This window comes from Onthophagus taurus, chromosome 6 (assembly GCF_036711975.1).
Source record: "Onthophagus taurus isolate NC chromosome 6, IU_Otau_3.0, whole genome shotgun sequence".
Taxonomy (NCBI): Eukaryota; Metazoa; Arthropoda; class Insecta; order Coleoptera; family Scarabaeidae; genus Onthophagus; species Onthophagus taurus.
The window spans coordinates 5,227,780-5,243,115 of NC_091971.1; the positions used below are offsets into that span (position 1 = coordinate 5,227,780).

The following is a 15,336-nucleotide window of genomic DNA, read 5'->3' on the forward strand; positions in this document are numbered from 1 at the left end:
ATTATTAAATCACTTATTAATTTACATCTTTCTCGTCAAAACAACACAGATAATTATTATATAATAATTATTTAAATTATTAATCACCTATTATAATTAAATGATGTAACCAACTTCACACTTATTACTTGGAAAAACATCTGATTAAATCACGTCACTTTTACATTTCACCGATTTGAGGTTAGGATTAAAGCATGTTAACCTTTCACTTTTAAACCGTGGCATTTACAATTAGAAAGTAAATGAAACTCCGTTGTTTATTGTCGAAACTTAGCAAAAACAGCCGCTTAATCCAACATAAGTGTCACATTACCTCAAATCAATTTAATTTACGATCTTTCTCTCTAACATCTGTTATATTTAACAAGTGGGGTACCAAGAAGAAGGCAAGATATATACAATTAAAGTATTCGTATTTGGAAAATATGGCTGATCCTAAAATTGAAGAAATTTTAGCCCCTTTAAGAGCTAGTGTTAAAGAACAGGTGATGATGCAATATTAATTTAATGTTATTTATTTAATGTTTTTTTTTTTTTGTTTAGGGAGATTTTGTGAGGAAATTAAAATCGGAAGGAGCACCAGTATTAGATGTAAAAAAAGCCGTCGTTGAATTAAACTTACGTAAAAAAGCTTTAGAAGATAAAGAATTAAGCTTAATGCCTGTTACCGCAACGTTTGATAGAGCGAAAATGGAAGATTTATTAAAACGGAGATTCTTTTTTGACCAATCTTTCGCTATTTACGGTGGAATAACTGGACAATTTGATTTTGGTCCGATGGGATGTGCCTTTAAAGCGAATTTATTACAAGCTTGGAGACAATTTTTTGTTCTTGAGGAGCAAATGCTTGAAGTTGATTGTTCTGTTTTAACTCCAGAACCTGTTTTAAAGTAACAAGAATTATTTTAATTTAACCCTTTACTTTAAGAATAAGTCTATTACATTACTAATCTACTCAGAAGCTCACAAACCATTGAAAATATGTATACAATTGCTGAAAGTATTTCACAAAAAGCTTATACACTGTGTTAATTAAGTATCTTACCCGACGTCATCATTGCAAGTATGCAACCAAATACGCAAATCGCGTATTGTAATACCAATATTGTAATATTGGTTGCATACTTGAATGATGATGTCGGGTACGATAATTAATTGACACACTGTATATGGCACAATTTGAGGTATAAGGAAAAATTAACAACAAAACATTTAGTATAATATTTGGTTTTAATTATATTACAAGAAATACAGGTGTTTCTAAATAATGCTGAAAAAATCAACCCCTATGATACTTTGCATCACAACTTTTTAATGCGTCTACATTTAAAAACTTGATTTAAATAGAGGGAAGTTGCAGATTTTTTCCCTTAACTTAAGCAAACTATAACTTGGAGGAGAAGGGGTTTTGAACAAAAAGTTATATGAAAGATACCCCTTAATTTTTGCTGAAAAATCACCCCTTGAAATCTTTCACATCAATTTAGAAACAGCCTCCTGTATAACATAGATTTAAATTTATTCTACATGAAAATCTTTATTCAAACAAAGCTGAACATTATATTTTGTTCATATTACAAAGGATTTTCCTCGACATTCTGGATATTTACACCGTTGGTGTTCATCAGAAATTCATTTTGGTAGTTGATTAAGATTGTCTTGGGCAGGACTTTCTGAGAACGGCTATTTTTTTCGTTTTTAGATTCAGTTTAGGCTGTAGTTTAGTCTGCCGCGCTTTTTTGGAATTGTTTTTGATTTTGTTAGCACTTCAGCTACTCCTAGTTTGAATTCAAAAAGTGGCAAATACGTATCTGAATCAGGAATCCATAAAAGCCATGCATTTACATACAGGGTGATTCTCAACTTATACGCATAAATTTGAGGATTTATTCCTCATAACAAATAATGACTAATCGATGAAAAAAATTGTAGTAAAAGTTTTTTAGTGTGCTTTATCATGTGTTTCCTGTAGGATGGATAGGTCGAGATGGCCTGGCCACCGTGATCTTAAAAAGTATAATGTAGAATTTAAAATAACAATGTTGGTTGCCATAGCAACGAAACAAAAAACAATACAAACAAGCAAATATCGCCAAAAAATGCGCCACTATTAATAAAGAAACTTGTATTTGAAACATTTTTCTTTAAAACCACAAATGGCGAAGTTATTGGCTATATTCCAGACATTTGACACACTCTGTATAATTTCGACAAAATCTTTGAACTTCAGACACATTTTGACTTCCGACATAGGTTGATATGGTTGTAACTAGCTTATTGTCAAGTGATATGTCTACGCCATCTACATTTGCAACTTTTTCATTTATGGTACTCTTGTTTAGAACATTATCTGGAGTTAAATTCTCGTTTCGTATTCGATTTCTTCTAACAGTACCAAGAAGTAAAATATTTGGTTGATTTGGTGGTGATTCAATCACTCCTGCGCAAATGTTGAAATCATAACTAAATCCCGATACACCGCTTAGAACAAATACTTTGTAACCCCACTTGTGGAGTTTCTTAGGGTTATATTGTTTTAGATGGGATTTAGCTTTTGTAGGTATGATTTGCTCATCTACGGCCATATGTTCTTCCTTGGGAATTGTAACCAATCTTTCTCTAACTTTAGAAAGAAAAGGTCGAATTTTAAATAATTTATCATGTCATGGTTCTCCTTGTTTTATTTGATTATTCATAGTGCCACAAATTGCAGGAATAGCCATGGAAGATTTTCAGTAGCTTCTTGTAGAAGACAACTGTATAATAGGCATATAAATAGAAATACCTAAAAATCCACGAATTTCTTCTGCAGTTATATCTGCTGGTTTCTCCAGTCTACACTGACCTGAGTATAAATTTGTTCCTTCTGTAATATAATTTACCATCTCCGTTGTGAGCAAATATTTGAAAAAGTCATAAGGCTCTTCCATGTTTATTATTCCTTCCGCTAAATCTTGATTACTGTTGAAAAGTGTAGATTCTGGTATCATTTTTACCAACCAGTGTATTTATTAGGGGCAAATAGTCTTCACTATCCCATTGTTCTCCTTCAAAATCCAGAGGTTCTTCAAGGCTTGTGAGCACATAACCCTTACAGTAGACATTTTTAGGAGAATCATCATAAGATAGATTTTCGTCTTTAGTTTCATCTCCATTCAAAAATTATACCGAAAAGATGGAGTATGAAGCTACTAATTCGTTCTATAGATACTTACCTTTCATCTAATATTTATTAAAGCGCGATGAATTACTTTCTTTCGCTATTTACAATGAACTAAACATTCAATTTTTATAAAAACTCGCTTTCAATTTGTTTGGTGCTACAAAACTGCAACACCTCCTTGATAAATGACTGATTGACGCGTAAAACTTGGAAGCGAGTGTCTCAAATATGTCACGAATTGTATCAACATCTAAACACACAACTGATTTACATGATTTACACATAAATAAAAATCACACACAAACATAAAGCGTCCCATATATTATATGGTACATTTTATTTTTGTAGAGCTTCCGGACACGTCGATCGCTTTGCGGATCTTATGACAAAAGATGTCGGTACAGGAGAATGTTTTAGATTAGATCATTTTATAAAAGCCCACTTAGAAAAGATCTCGTCCGAAAAAAATGCAACGGAAGATCTTAAAGCCGAGTGCAAAGACATCGTTGTTAAGGTACTTAATTAATTTGGGTGATAATTTTAATTTGATTTTTTTAATTTAGTTGGATGGAATGACCAAAGACGAAATGGCGGGGTTGATGAAAAAATTTAACATGAAAAGCCCTTTAACAGGAAATGAACTCTCAGAACCGATCGAATTTAATTTAATGTTTGGGACTCAAATCGGACCTTCAGGTCTTATTAAAGGTTTTTTACGACCCGAAACAGCCCAAGGAATTTTCGTTAATTTCAAAAGATTATTAGAATTTAATCAAGGAAAGTTACCATTTGCTGCCGCCCAAATCGGTAACGCTTTCCGCAATGAAATTTCACCAAGATCTGGATTAATCCGGGTCCGAGAATTCACAATGGCCGAAATTGAACATTTTTGTGATCCGAACGATAAAAAACATCCCAAATTCGAAGACATCAAAGATACCGAATTATTATTATACTCGGCTTGTAATCAAATGGATGGAAAAGGGGCCGAAAAGAAAACCATCGGCGAAGCCGTCGAAACTAAATTAGTTGCAAATGAAACTTTGGGTTACTTCATGGCTAGAATTCAATTATTTTTAGTTAAAGTTGGTGTTGATGCAACAAAATTAAGATTTAGACAACACATGTCTAACGAGATGGCTCATTACGCTTGCGATTGTTGGGATGCTGAGTGTTTAACAAGTTATGGTTGGGTTGAATGTGTGGGTTGTGCTGATCGGTCAGCTTACGATTTAACCCAACACACCAAAGCAACAGGAATTCGATTAGCTGCTGAGAAAAAATTAAAAGAACCACGTATCGTGAATGTAATAGAAGCCGTTCCGAATAAACCCGTAATTGGAAAGGCCTTTAAAAAAGAGGCTAAATTAGTTTGTGAGGGTTTACAAGCTCTTGATAAAGATAAAGTCGAAGAACTTGAGGAAAAAATTCAAGACGGGACTTACGAAATATTAGTAAATGAAAAAACTTACAATTTAACTAAAGAAATGGTTGAAATTAAACGATATGAAAGAACGGAACATGTTGAAGAAGTTATTCCAAGTGTTATTGAGCCATCGTTTGGCGTTGGAAGAGTTATGTATGCGATTTTTGAGCATAATTTTAAAATGCGTGAAAATGATGAACAAAGAACTTATATTTCCTTACCGGCTGTTATTGCTCCAATTAAATGTAGTGTCTTACCATTAAGTTCCAACGTTGAATTTAAAACATTTATCAAAAAATTATGTATGAATTCTATTTTATTTAATTTAATAGACAACCTAAGCCTTGACGTCACAGAGATGGGCGGAGCAACCAAATTGTTTGGAGTCGGTATAAGCTCCGCCCAGCTCTGTGACGTCATACTTAGGCAGTCTATTAATTTAAAAACATATTAAAATATTAATTTTTTAGCATCTATGTTAACAAAACTTGATGTTTCTCATAAAGTTGATGATAGCTCAGGTTCAATTGGGCGAAGATACGCTCGAACTGATGAAATCGCAATTCCTTATGGTATCACCATTGATTTTGATACATTAAAAGAACCACATAGCGCTACGTTAAGAGAAAGAGATTCTATGTCGCAAGTTAGAATTCCCGTAAGATTTTGTTTAAAATATTTTTGTTTAGATTATTTTTAATTTTGTTGTTTTTAGTTGGATGATATAGCGCAAGTTGTTCATGATTTATCGTATAGTAAAAGAACATGGAATGAAATCGAAGAGGTTTATCCCAAATTTGAGCAACAGGAAAGCAAGGGCAATTAAATGTGAAATAAATACACCGTCTAGAATTATCTAGATCGCTTTTGCATTTTTTTATAGACATTTAAAGAGTTTTTTTTGTTAAAAAGAATTGCTTAACAATAATTTTGTTAACACTAAAAACTCGTATTAATGTTATTTAAGTATGGCACTGATTAAAATAAAATGAATGCACATTTTAAAACGGTTTTTCATTGAATTAAAAATCATTCATTCTATGCACTAATGTTGATAGGACTCCGACAGTTTGTATTTAAAAGATTCCGCAAATCCAAATGGAGTCAAAACCAAGGTTGGTATGACACACTGTAAGTTTCGGTTTTATTTTCCTCCTCTTTCATAGATTACGGAAGCTGACATACAGGACGTGTCAGAAATAATGAGAAATCCGAATACCGGAGACACAAAACACCTAAATATGACGATTTAATAACGATTTTTTGGTAGTTTTATGTTTTCGAGCATGAGAAATACGAATTTGAAACTTGTTTTGTGATTGCTTGTAGAGGGCGTTAGATACACACTGCTCGTTTGATAAATCAAGTCATGACTATTTTGTCAGTTGAGGTATGGTGAATTAGAACCACAAATCTGAAAGAACTTTCAATTCTACACAAAAAAGGTAGTCTTGCTTAAATTGTCTAAGTCTACTGGTTTCCAAGGTACAATGCGCTTTACGAACCTTGAGCATTATAAAATAAACTTTTTCTGTGCATTCGTGAATCCGCTATTGGACATTTTTAAACAGTTCCCGTGCACTTATTATAAACATTTCGAAAAAAATTTGTTAGAAAATTCGTTTCAGAATAATGTATCCTACAACCGTATAATGCTCTGATGCGGAAGATACGAGACACCTCTATAAAAAAACTAGTTTCGTAAGACACGCTTGAAATACACGAATTCAAGTTTAAAAACTAGTGGCGGAGCCACGAGTTTTTTTAATAAATGAGTGCTTTAAGTCTTATGAAACGTGTTTTCTATGCTATTTTTTGTAATTCGCGTTTTTGTACTGTTTTTTTTAACTAAAATCAAATAAATTTTGAGAATGTAGGGAAATAGGTATGTAGTAGTTGGTAACACCGTAACACTTGAAAATAGAAATTTGAATTGACAATTAGAAACTGTCAAAACACAAAATGTATTCAGTATTAGTGATTGCAATACCGGTATTTCTTACTATTTTGTAATTTCGTAATACCGGAAATACCGGTATTAGTTAAAAATATTTTTTTTATTAAAGGATTTAACTTTTCTTTGTTTGCGTAATGTCAAAGTACGAAGCGCGTATGAAACCTAACCTCACATTTAATCTCGTCGTAGTGAAATGTGTTCGTAGATTTTTAAATATTTAAACATTTGGATACATTTTTAATTGCTGTTGGTAAGTTCTTTTTTCACAAATAGGTAACTACCTACACTATGTTATACGCTTTATTGTTTAAAATATTTATATTTGTAATTTTGATTATGTTCAGATTTATTATTTATCCATAATGAATAATAATGATTTCAAAGGACATAAAAAATCTGCTGATAATACTTCGGTTTGGTTTTACTATTTATATGATGAAAAAAATATGCAGGCAAGGTGCAAAACATGTTCATTGATAATTAAAGTTTTTAGGGGAAGTACAAGCGGACTACATACACATTTAAAAACACAACATGACGTTAGTTTATTGAAAAGTATTTGAGATAAATTGTATAAGTACCAATTCTTTATATTTGTACTGTACAAATTGTACATATCAAAATTGTTTATATTCTTATAGTTTATGCACTTTTTTATATAAAACTGTCAAATATGGCAAAGAAACAACTGTGTTTTTGTACCTTTTTGGAAAATTGTTAATACAAAAAATACCGGTATTAAGAGAACAAGATTAAAGAAATTTCAGAAAATGACCCAATGTCACCAACTTGAACTGGTTCCATAAAATGTTACTAAAATCTCATTCACACATAAGGAGTCTCATTACAGCACCCGTTTGAGTACTGTAATAGCTTTGATTACCGTCGCGAATTACAAAAAAACTTCTTAAAGGTTTTTTTTTTCATAACAATAAGATCGTCCATTTCAAACGCTCCATCCACTGTTGACTTACTTAAAATATCAATGAGCAAATATTTAGTCCATTATATTAAGGTTTTATCATAAACATATAGTTTAATTAATAAAGTTGTAATAAATCATACTACTACTTTTTTTTAAAAATAAATAACAGAAACTAAATCAGTGCTTAAAGTTTTCGCTCTTTGTTTTTATTAAAGATATTCCAACACAGTGATGATTTAAAAACACCTCATCCTTCATTGTTTTACACAAAAAAAAACTGATTATCTCTCAGCTCACAATGACATAAAACGAATCTTTGGGGTTTGATGCGTCATGCTAAACAAACAAAACAAACTAATTGGAAATCCAAACTTAAAAATGAAAAATCTTAAAGAAGAGAATCTTGTACATATTTTTATAAATTAATTAAGAAAACCCGTTATTAATTATTAACATTGGAATGAGTGAAAAATTCGAGAATTCCAAAACGACTCTTTGTATGGTTTAATTTAATCGAAATTAAAAAAAAAAAAACAGTAATAATAATAATTAGAGCGCAATAAACATAGATCTATACAAAAAAATTCTTTGTTTTGTTTCAATTGATGATGGGGGTCAATATTATTAGATGAATACAAATGTTATATAATAACATTAAAAAATTCTCTTCCGCGCTACATAAACCTTATTATTCAAGACTAGGAATGGACTCATCGTCCGAATCGAGATCGTCCATGTCTTCGGGATTAGCTTGGGCGTCTGAATTTATACCGCCTATTTGTCGCATCATATCTTCAAAGTAATCTCCACCACCTCCACCCATTCCACCACCGCCGCCCAGCTCGTCACCGGATTCATCTTCATCCTGCCACTTATTAAAATCACATTTTAACCAGTGGTGTTTCTTTTTGTCCGATGTCAAAGTGGGCCAATAACTATCGTTATCATTTGCTTTCGTTAATATAAACTCGATACATCTCTCCCTATTGAAACTTCTTGATCTTTTTGGGTCTATTTCTTTGTATAATAGAATTTTTACTTCGTAGGCACGTTTTTCTACACCTCCTACACCTTTAAAATATACTGAATCTTTTTCAATTCTAAAAAATAAAAAAATCATCATTAAGAAAATTTATTTTTTTTTTTAACATTTCAGTTGGTAATAAAATATGACAAGTGACATTTAAATAGGTTGTTGCCAACAGCAACCAAATTTTAATTAATTTAATTTTTTTAATTTCTTAAAATAATTATTATAATCATTACTTTTTATGTTTTTGACTAATTATTCATTAAGTAAAATAATAATTGTATAAAGCACTAAAGAAGGGTGTTAAAATTATAATGACATTTTTGACACAAATTTTAAACATTAACAAATTATTTGCATTAACTTACTTAATATCAGGATCTTTAACATCTTCTAAGTTAATTGTTAAAAAGACGACTTCTTTTCTTTGGGCCCACATAACTGGCGGTGGGATAACTCTGTAAATAAAAAAAATTACTTTTAACGAAAATTGATTTATAGTTGTAACAATTAATTTAAAATCGTTAATAAACGATTAAAATAACAATTTGAAACGTTTTAGAACATTCCAGAATCGATATAAACGCGAGTTGATTCAACATGGCCGGCAGCGGCATGGTTTTCGATTACTTTTATTTATTGATACGCTCAATTTAGCCACGATTATAAATACGAAATGGACGTAAATAAACGTGATTTACTTACGCTGTGTCTGTCATTTTCTTAACGTCTTTAAACCGTTTCCTAAAAGCACAAGTTTACACTGGAAGCAAAAGTTGCACCGGTGCATATAATTGAGGCGAAGTTGGCTACGGTCAACTGTCGTATTTCAATAACCGGATGTTAGCCGCAGGAACTGGTTAAGAAACAAATCCAATTATCGTGATTATTCAATTAATCTTTATTAATTAATTTAATGTATTTCGGTGATTATTTTTTACGCAAACACTGATTGAAGTTTTGTTTGGAAATTTGAAGTTAAATTATTTGTTTCTTGGTAACGAGATGTATTTATAGCAGCGAAGTTAGTTATAAATAAGGTTTGTAATTTAATTAATGTTATATGACTCATTAATTCGTACTCATTGATTAATCAATTATAGGCTGAGGTAATCTTTATTCATAAATTGCGTATTAAAATCATAAATTAAAAAATAAGCGCCCTCTAACGGCTTAATTAATTAATTCAATTTTAAATTTAAATAAACGTCAAAATCATATTTATGTCATTTTATTGTTTATAAGCTTAATAACAAATATATTTTAATTCAATATTTTTTGTATGTTCTTCTATATTATGGTGATATAATTTAGGATTTTCCTTAGCAATATCAGCATAAGATACCGAGTACAAGTCCTTAAATCCGACTTTATTTCCAACTGCTTGTGAATACTTAGAAGTGAAAATGCTTAGGGACGCTTTGATGTCGAGAGCTTTACAAAGCGGTTCCCTTGCTTTTAAAACTTCAGCGGCGATACCATCTCCTCTAAAACCCGGTAAAACGTAGACCCCCATCGCCGATAAATACTTATCTATTCCGAATCTTTCAAAAGCATCGTTCTTTGCTTCCAAGAAATCGAGCGTTCCGAAAATTTTTGCAACGATTTTTGAGTTGATTTCGTGTTCTAATTGGTCACCTTTGCAGGTAACAGAAGTACAATTCATTGCGGCTATTTGGGGATCTCCATCTTCGTCCTTTGTAAGACAAATTAATCCCACGTTTTGTTCAAGGACTTTTTCCCAGGATTTTCTTAAATCTTTCGTTGCATCTTGGTAACTAATTGCCTCTAAAAAAAGTTTTGGTTGATATTTCGTTTGGATAATTGTGAAGATCTTACTGTTATATTTGCACATTGGTTCTTCACTTCCAAAACCATACACCATGTGATTTAACACTTCCTCTTTGTGATTTTCTGTGATGTCTTGTACCCAATACTCACGCTTTTTACCTGTACGATCTGTAAGTTTTTTTCCTTGAAATCTACTCCATACAGTTGGAATTACGACGGAATTTAATCTTTTCCAGCTCATTTTGCAACAACTTGTTACACTCAGTTAAAATTTTATGGAATTTATAGGCAAAAATTACATCACTTTGTGTGATGGTTTAAATTAATCTTGTTCAATGAGTGTTTGTTCCAAATTTTCTTATCAAATCGTATTTGGATAGATAACTGATTGATTGTGTACTTATATGTGTTAATATATAGTGAGGACTGAGGTTGGAGAGGGAATATATTCTGAGGAACATAAAGTTTACATGGTCATAAAAGTATTCGATTTTTATAGGTATTTCTAATTTAAACGTTTAGCTAATAATAATCTTTTGTAATACTTTTATGTTGTTAATCTTATAACGATGAAGTGAGTGAATGAAACCAAAACCTTATATATTTCAAAATTCACTTTATTCGTACTTTATATACATAAATTTAATATTGGTTGTGTGCTCTTGAATGCCAGGAAATTTAAAAAGTGGATTTCTCTTCTCTAGTTCAGAGTATGAAATATCATAAAGGTCCTTGAATCCAGCCTTTGTTGCGATGACTTGTGAAAATAATGATGTGAATACCGTACAAGAAACCTTTATCCCACAAGCTTTACATAGTGGTTCCCTAAAAAAAATCTAGCTTTAACTGAATTCAAAATAATTATCTTATTTCATGGTTGACACAAAATTATAGCTTATCAAGAACAATTATTTTTGTTGGATTATATAACTAGCGTGTAACATGAACAAAATTAATAACCACCTAGCGTTTGTTGTCAAGTTTTTACCTCGCTTTTAATAACTCCAATCCGATTCCTTCTCCACGGAATTCCGGCAATACAAATAAACCAAGTGCTGATAAATATTTATCGATTTTTAACGTTTCAAATGCGTCCACTTGTTTTGTAACGTAGGTTATCGTTGAAATAATTTTATTTAAACATTTATTTTCAAACTGAAACAAAGTTAAACAAGTTACAAGTTTATTTAATAAGCAAAAAATTACTTAATACAAATAAAATAATTATTTTTTCTCAGTAATAACAAATCAGCTAAATATGATGTATTTAGTAGACACCTTACAACATAACCTCTAAAAATTCTTTCTCTTTTTATTTTATTAATCTTATTTCTAACATGAATGCTACTATTTATTTTCTTTAATTAGTTATTGTTTCCAGTCTAAAATTTATTTTTTTTTATTGTAATAAAATTGTTGTATCTCTATAACAATTCTACCAAATGATAAGTTAGGTTATGTGCATTGTAATTGAACTGTCAATTTAAAAACGAATGTTCTAACTTGTACTACAGAACAATGTTCTGTGCTTGTACATTCTAAAAGTGTTAAAATATATTGACGGTGTAATTAACGTAATAATATTATTAACGTGATTAATAAAATAGGTAAAGTGTGAACTTTAAATACACAAATTTCTTAAAAGTTGGAGTTACTGGAAGAATTTGATAGAAAATCGTTGGTTATCAATAAATTAATCTTTTCCAACCTTTTTGCAAAATTTATTGTACACATTTCGTATCTATTGACTATTATCTCTAACCAATTTGTCTGATTTCAAAGTCAGTGTTACCACAAATTACCAACTTGACAATTCATTTTAAAATGAACGAATTATAAATAAAATTTCTTTTTTTTGGTTTCAGATTTCTCTATAATTGTAATCAAGATGAATCATCAAGGAGTTGAGTATGGGGTCATACACACTTATTAAATTGAGAGAAAATTTTTATGTCAAACGATATATGCAAGTATATGCATGAACACAAAGTAAAAGAAATATTTTGATCAATTTTATATTTTGCGTAATTTGAAGTGAAAAATAACAAATATTCAAACGAAATAATTTCGCGGCTTTTCTGTGACGTAGAAACCGCACTGCCTAAAACAAGTTAAATTGTCCGTTAGATAGCGCTTGCGGTGTGACAGTGTCAAAATAAAACCATGGATGTAATACAGTGTCTCTATTATATCCATGAACAAAACATAATAAACATAATCTACAAACACTCTATCTCTTTTCAATACAACCTAAATGACGTTCATCTCTTTCTCGCATTTGAGCGGGGAGCAGGGGACGCAAAAGTGAGAATCGTACGTCATCAACGCGGGAATTCTAAAAGCGCAAATGGTTATATAAATTTTCAATAATTTTTTTAACAATGACTTTGTTCGAAAATATTAAAAAAAAAAAATAACGGTAACTATATTTTTATATAAACTTTCAGAAAATATAATAAAAAAAAAATCGTGTATGACCCCATTGGACGCGAAGTTATACAAGTTAGTAGAAAGATTTAGAAACCCTAATGTTTCTAGTTTTAGGTCTAGTGTTAATTCTAGTTCTAATTGTGATTCAGTGCTAGGTTGTTATATATTTTTATTGAACTAACACTAGATCTAGAACTACAAACATTTGGGTTTAACCCCATGTCTCTTAAGATGACTTGCCAATTAATTTAAAAATGAACGGATTATAAATAAAGTTTCTTTTTTTGGTTTCAGATTTCTCTAAATTGTAATCAAGATGAATTATCAAAATGTTGAGTATCTTATTGGACGCGAAGTTATACAGGTTAGTAGAAAGATACACAGACAGGCTTTAGCAGAATTTTTAACAGAGTATTATCCTAATTAACACAAAAATTCATAAATTACAAATTCATACATAAATTCATACATCATGATTTAGGAATAGCACCAGAAAGTAAATTTTACAGCATTTTACCTTTTCATATTCCTCATCAATTGTTGAAACAACGGTACAATTCATTCCAGCAATTTTCCAGTCGCCATCCTCATCTTTTGTAAAACAAATTAACCCCATATTTTGGTCGACACATTTCCTCCAAAAATTATAAGCTATTTTTAAGTATTCCGCATACGTTGTCGCGTCTAAAAGGAACTTTATTACAAAAAAAACAATTTTTTTTGAGTAAAATTCAAGAAACTATAAAAAAATTAAACTTACTCGAAAATTTAAACATTGGTTCTTCTTTCGAAAATGCATAAGCCATATAATTCGCAACTACGTCTTTATAATCATCCGGTATGTCTTGTATCCAGTACTTAGTGTTAGTTTTACTGATAAACTCGCGCCAAACACTCGGAAACGGAACACCGGGATCTCGTTGCCACGACATTTCGTAATTTTTTGTTTTATTTCGTTGGATCTTTGCCAGACGAATATCTTTTGCGTAATGCGTGTTCTAAACGGATCTAATCTCAGCTTTATCTATTTGCACACGCTAATTTACAAGTTTTGTTTTTTCTTTTGAGGTCATTACCACTTTTTGTGATTATTTATTTTTACAGTTTCTTGAACTTATTTCTTTTTATTATAAGAAAAATCGTACTTACGTGAAAATTTACAAAGTGGTTCATCTTTAGAAAATCCATAAGCCATATAACTTGCAATAATATCTTTATATTCTTCGGTTATATCTTGTATCCAATATTTTCGATTAGTTTTACTCACAAATTCTCTCCAAACACTCGGTAATGGAACGTTTTTGTTTCTTTCCCAAGCCATTGCGTAATAGGAATATTAAAATAACGACTGCTTTTATAAATTGTCAGCTAAGTAATGGAAGTTGCGATAATTTAAGTTTTATTTAATGGTTGACGTTTATTTGATAAGATTGCATCCATTGAAGTATTAGGATTTTTTTTGTGTGTTATATCAGTAGTGGACTTTGTTTAATCATTTCTTATCAATAATGTTTTTTTTAAATCTCTAATATTTAAATTTTCGAAGATTACGTAGTCGATTCAACATAACTTATCTATTTTTTCTAAAAAAAATCTTAAAGGGTCATTACTATATATTATTCTTCTTGGTCTTTATTGAGCTGTAGAGAACTGAAGAAAGAGCACATCGTTGTTGAAAATCTATTTGACAGTACACCTAACCGAGCTCAACAATCTTTCCTAAAACTACCCTTACCTAACATTCCTTCATGGTATAATTGGTATTAATAATTACTGAAGAAAATGTTAACCCCTCCTTGAAGCTCACGCAGACTACATCACACATACTTTCTTAAACAGGTCACACTTTGGCATTGAGACGATACCCCAGAGCAACTTTAGCACAGGTATCAGATGGATCAAAGAAGGCTGCAGGCTCTGGAGCGGGAATCTTCTCGCATGATCTCCACCTGCACCTTTCCATTTCGCTAGGACTGAAATAACTGGTATAAATATAACAGCTAATGTCATTATCGACTCCCAAAAAGTTTGCAGAAACGTTGAAATCAGCACTGGTAGCATGCAGGTTATGCTAGCGGTTAGGAGGCATCGAACTACATCATCGTTAGTGAAGTCCTGTTGGCAATCACATGAGGAGGCTAATATTTATAACCACGTCATGATAAAGTGGCGGAAAGGACATACCGGATATAAGGGACACGATTATACGGACAGCTTGGCGAAACGGTACCACTAACTTTTAATACAGTATCAAAGCTGATCAACTCCACATCCCATCGAGCTTTTTGCGATAGACGGGATGACACAGTAGGTGTCTTTACAAGAACATACCCTTCTGTTCTGTATTAACGTTCATTAATACCTTGGGCTGCTTTTCTGACCCTTGAATGAATTATAAATTGTGGGGATGTACAAAGAGCCCGCTGGGGCCTAAGTGCTATGAAGGAATTGACCACTACATGAAACTACAATCATATATAATGTTTGTAAACAAAACTAACCTTACTTAACATTCCTTCACGGTTTAATTGACATTTCAAAAGAAAATTTTACGCTATAATTGCCGTTACTAAAGAAAACTTCACGCTATAATTGCCATTACTAATTACTAAAG

At 31.2% G+C, this 15,336-nt stretch overlaps 4 protein-coding genes across 6 annotated transcripts; 1 reads left to right on the forward strand and 3 right to left on the reverse strand.

The window, feature by feature from the left end:
• Nucleotides 1-122: 122 nt before the first annotated feature.
• On the forward strand, nt 123-5,596 carry LOC111428066 (glycine--tRNA ligase). Its single transcript, XM_023063478.2, has 6 exons — nt 123-485; nt 544-890; nt 3,512-3,677; nt 3,727-4,891; nt 5,060-5,247; nt 5,305-5,596. The coding sequence occupies exons 1-6, from the start codon at nt 243-245 to the stop codon at nt 5,413-5,415; spliced, it is 2,220 nt and encodes a 739-aa protein (XP_022919246.2). The 5' UTR covers nt 123-242; the 3' UTR covers nt 5,416-5,596.
• Nucleotides 5,597-7,655: 2,059 nt separating this feature from the next.
• LOC111427926 (cytosolic prostaglandin E synthase) lies at nt 7,656-9,438 on the reverse strand. Its single transcript, XM_023063286.2, has 3 exons — nt 9,207-9,438; nt 8,870-8,959; nt 7,656-8,571 (listed from the first exon to the last, which is right to left on the reverse strand). The coding sequence occupies exons 1-3, from the start codon at nt 9,218-9,220 to the stop codon at nt 8,160-8,162; spliced, it is 516 nt and encodes a 171-aa protein (XP_022919054.2). The 5' UTR covers nt 9,221-9,438; the 3' UTR covers nt 7,656-8,159.
• A 278-nt stretch (nt 9,439-9,716) lies between these two features.
• On the reverse strand, nt 9,717-10,688 carry LOC111428055 (uncharacterized). The gene is made up of 2 exons (XM_023063459.2): nt 10,341-10,688; nt 9,717-10,289 (listed from the first exon to the last, which is right to left on the reverse strand). Exons 1-2 carry the CDS (start codon nt 10,531-10,533, stop codon nt 9,748-9,750), a joined length of 735 nt encoding a protein of 244 aa, XP_022919227.1. The 5' UTR covers nt 10,534-10,688; the 3' UTR covers nt 9,717-9,747.
• Nucleotides 10,689-10,888: 200 nt separating this feature from the next.
• Nucleotides 10,889-14,894, reverse strand: LOC111428056 (uncharacterized). Of its 3 annotated transcripts, none has more exons than XM_023063460.2 (4): nt 13,872-14,894; nt 13,240-13,406; nt 11,281-11,447; nt 10,889-11,117 (listed from the first exon to the last, which is right to left on the reverse strand). In XM_023063460.2, exons 1-4 carry the CDS (start codon nt 14,041-14,043, stop codon nt 10,910-10,912), a joined length of 714 nt encoding a protein of 237 aa, XP_022919228.2. In that variant the 5' UTR covers nt 14,044-14,894; the 3' UTR covers nt 10,889-10,909. The 3 variants fall into 3 exon arrangements, with proteins under 3 accessions (XP_022919228.2, XP_022919229.2, XP_022919230.2); XM_023063461.2 differs by lacking the exon at nt 13,872-14,894 and adding an exon at nt 13,483-13,865; XM_023063462.2 differs by lacking the exon at nt 13,872-14,894 and adding an exon at nt 13,483-13,609 and having other exon boundaries at nt 13,240-13,416.
• Nucleotides 14,895-15,336: the final 442 nt, after the last annotated feature.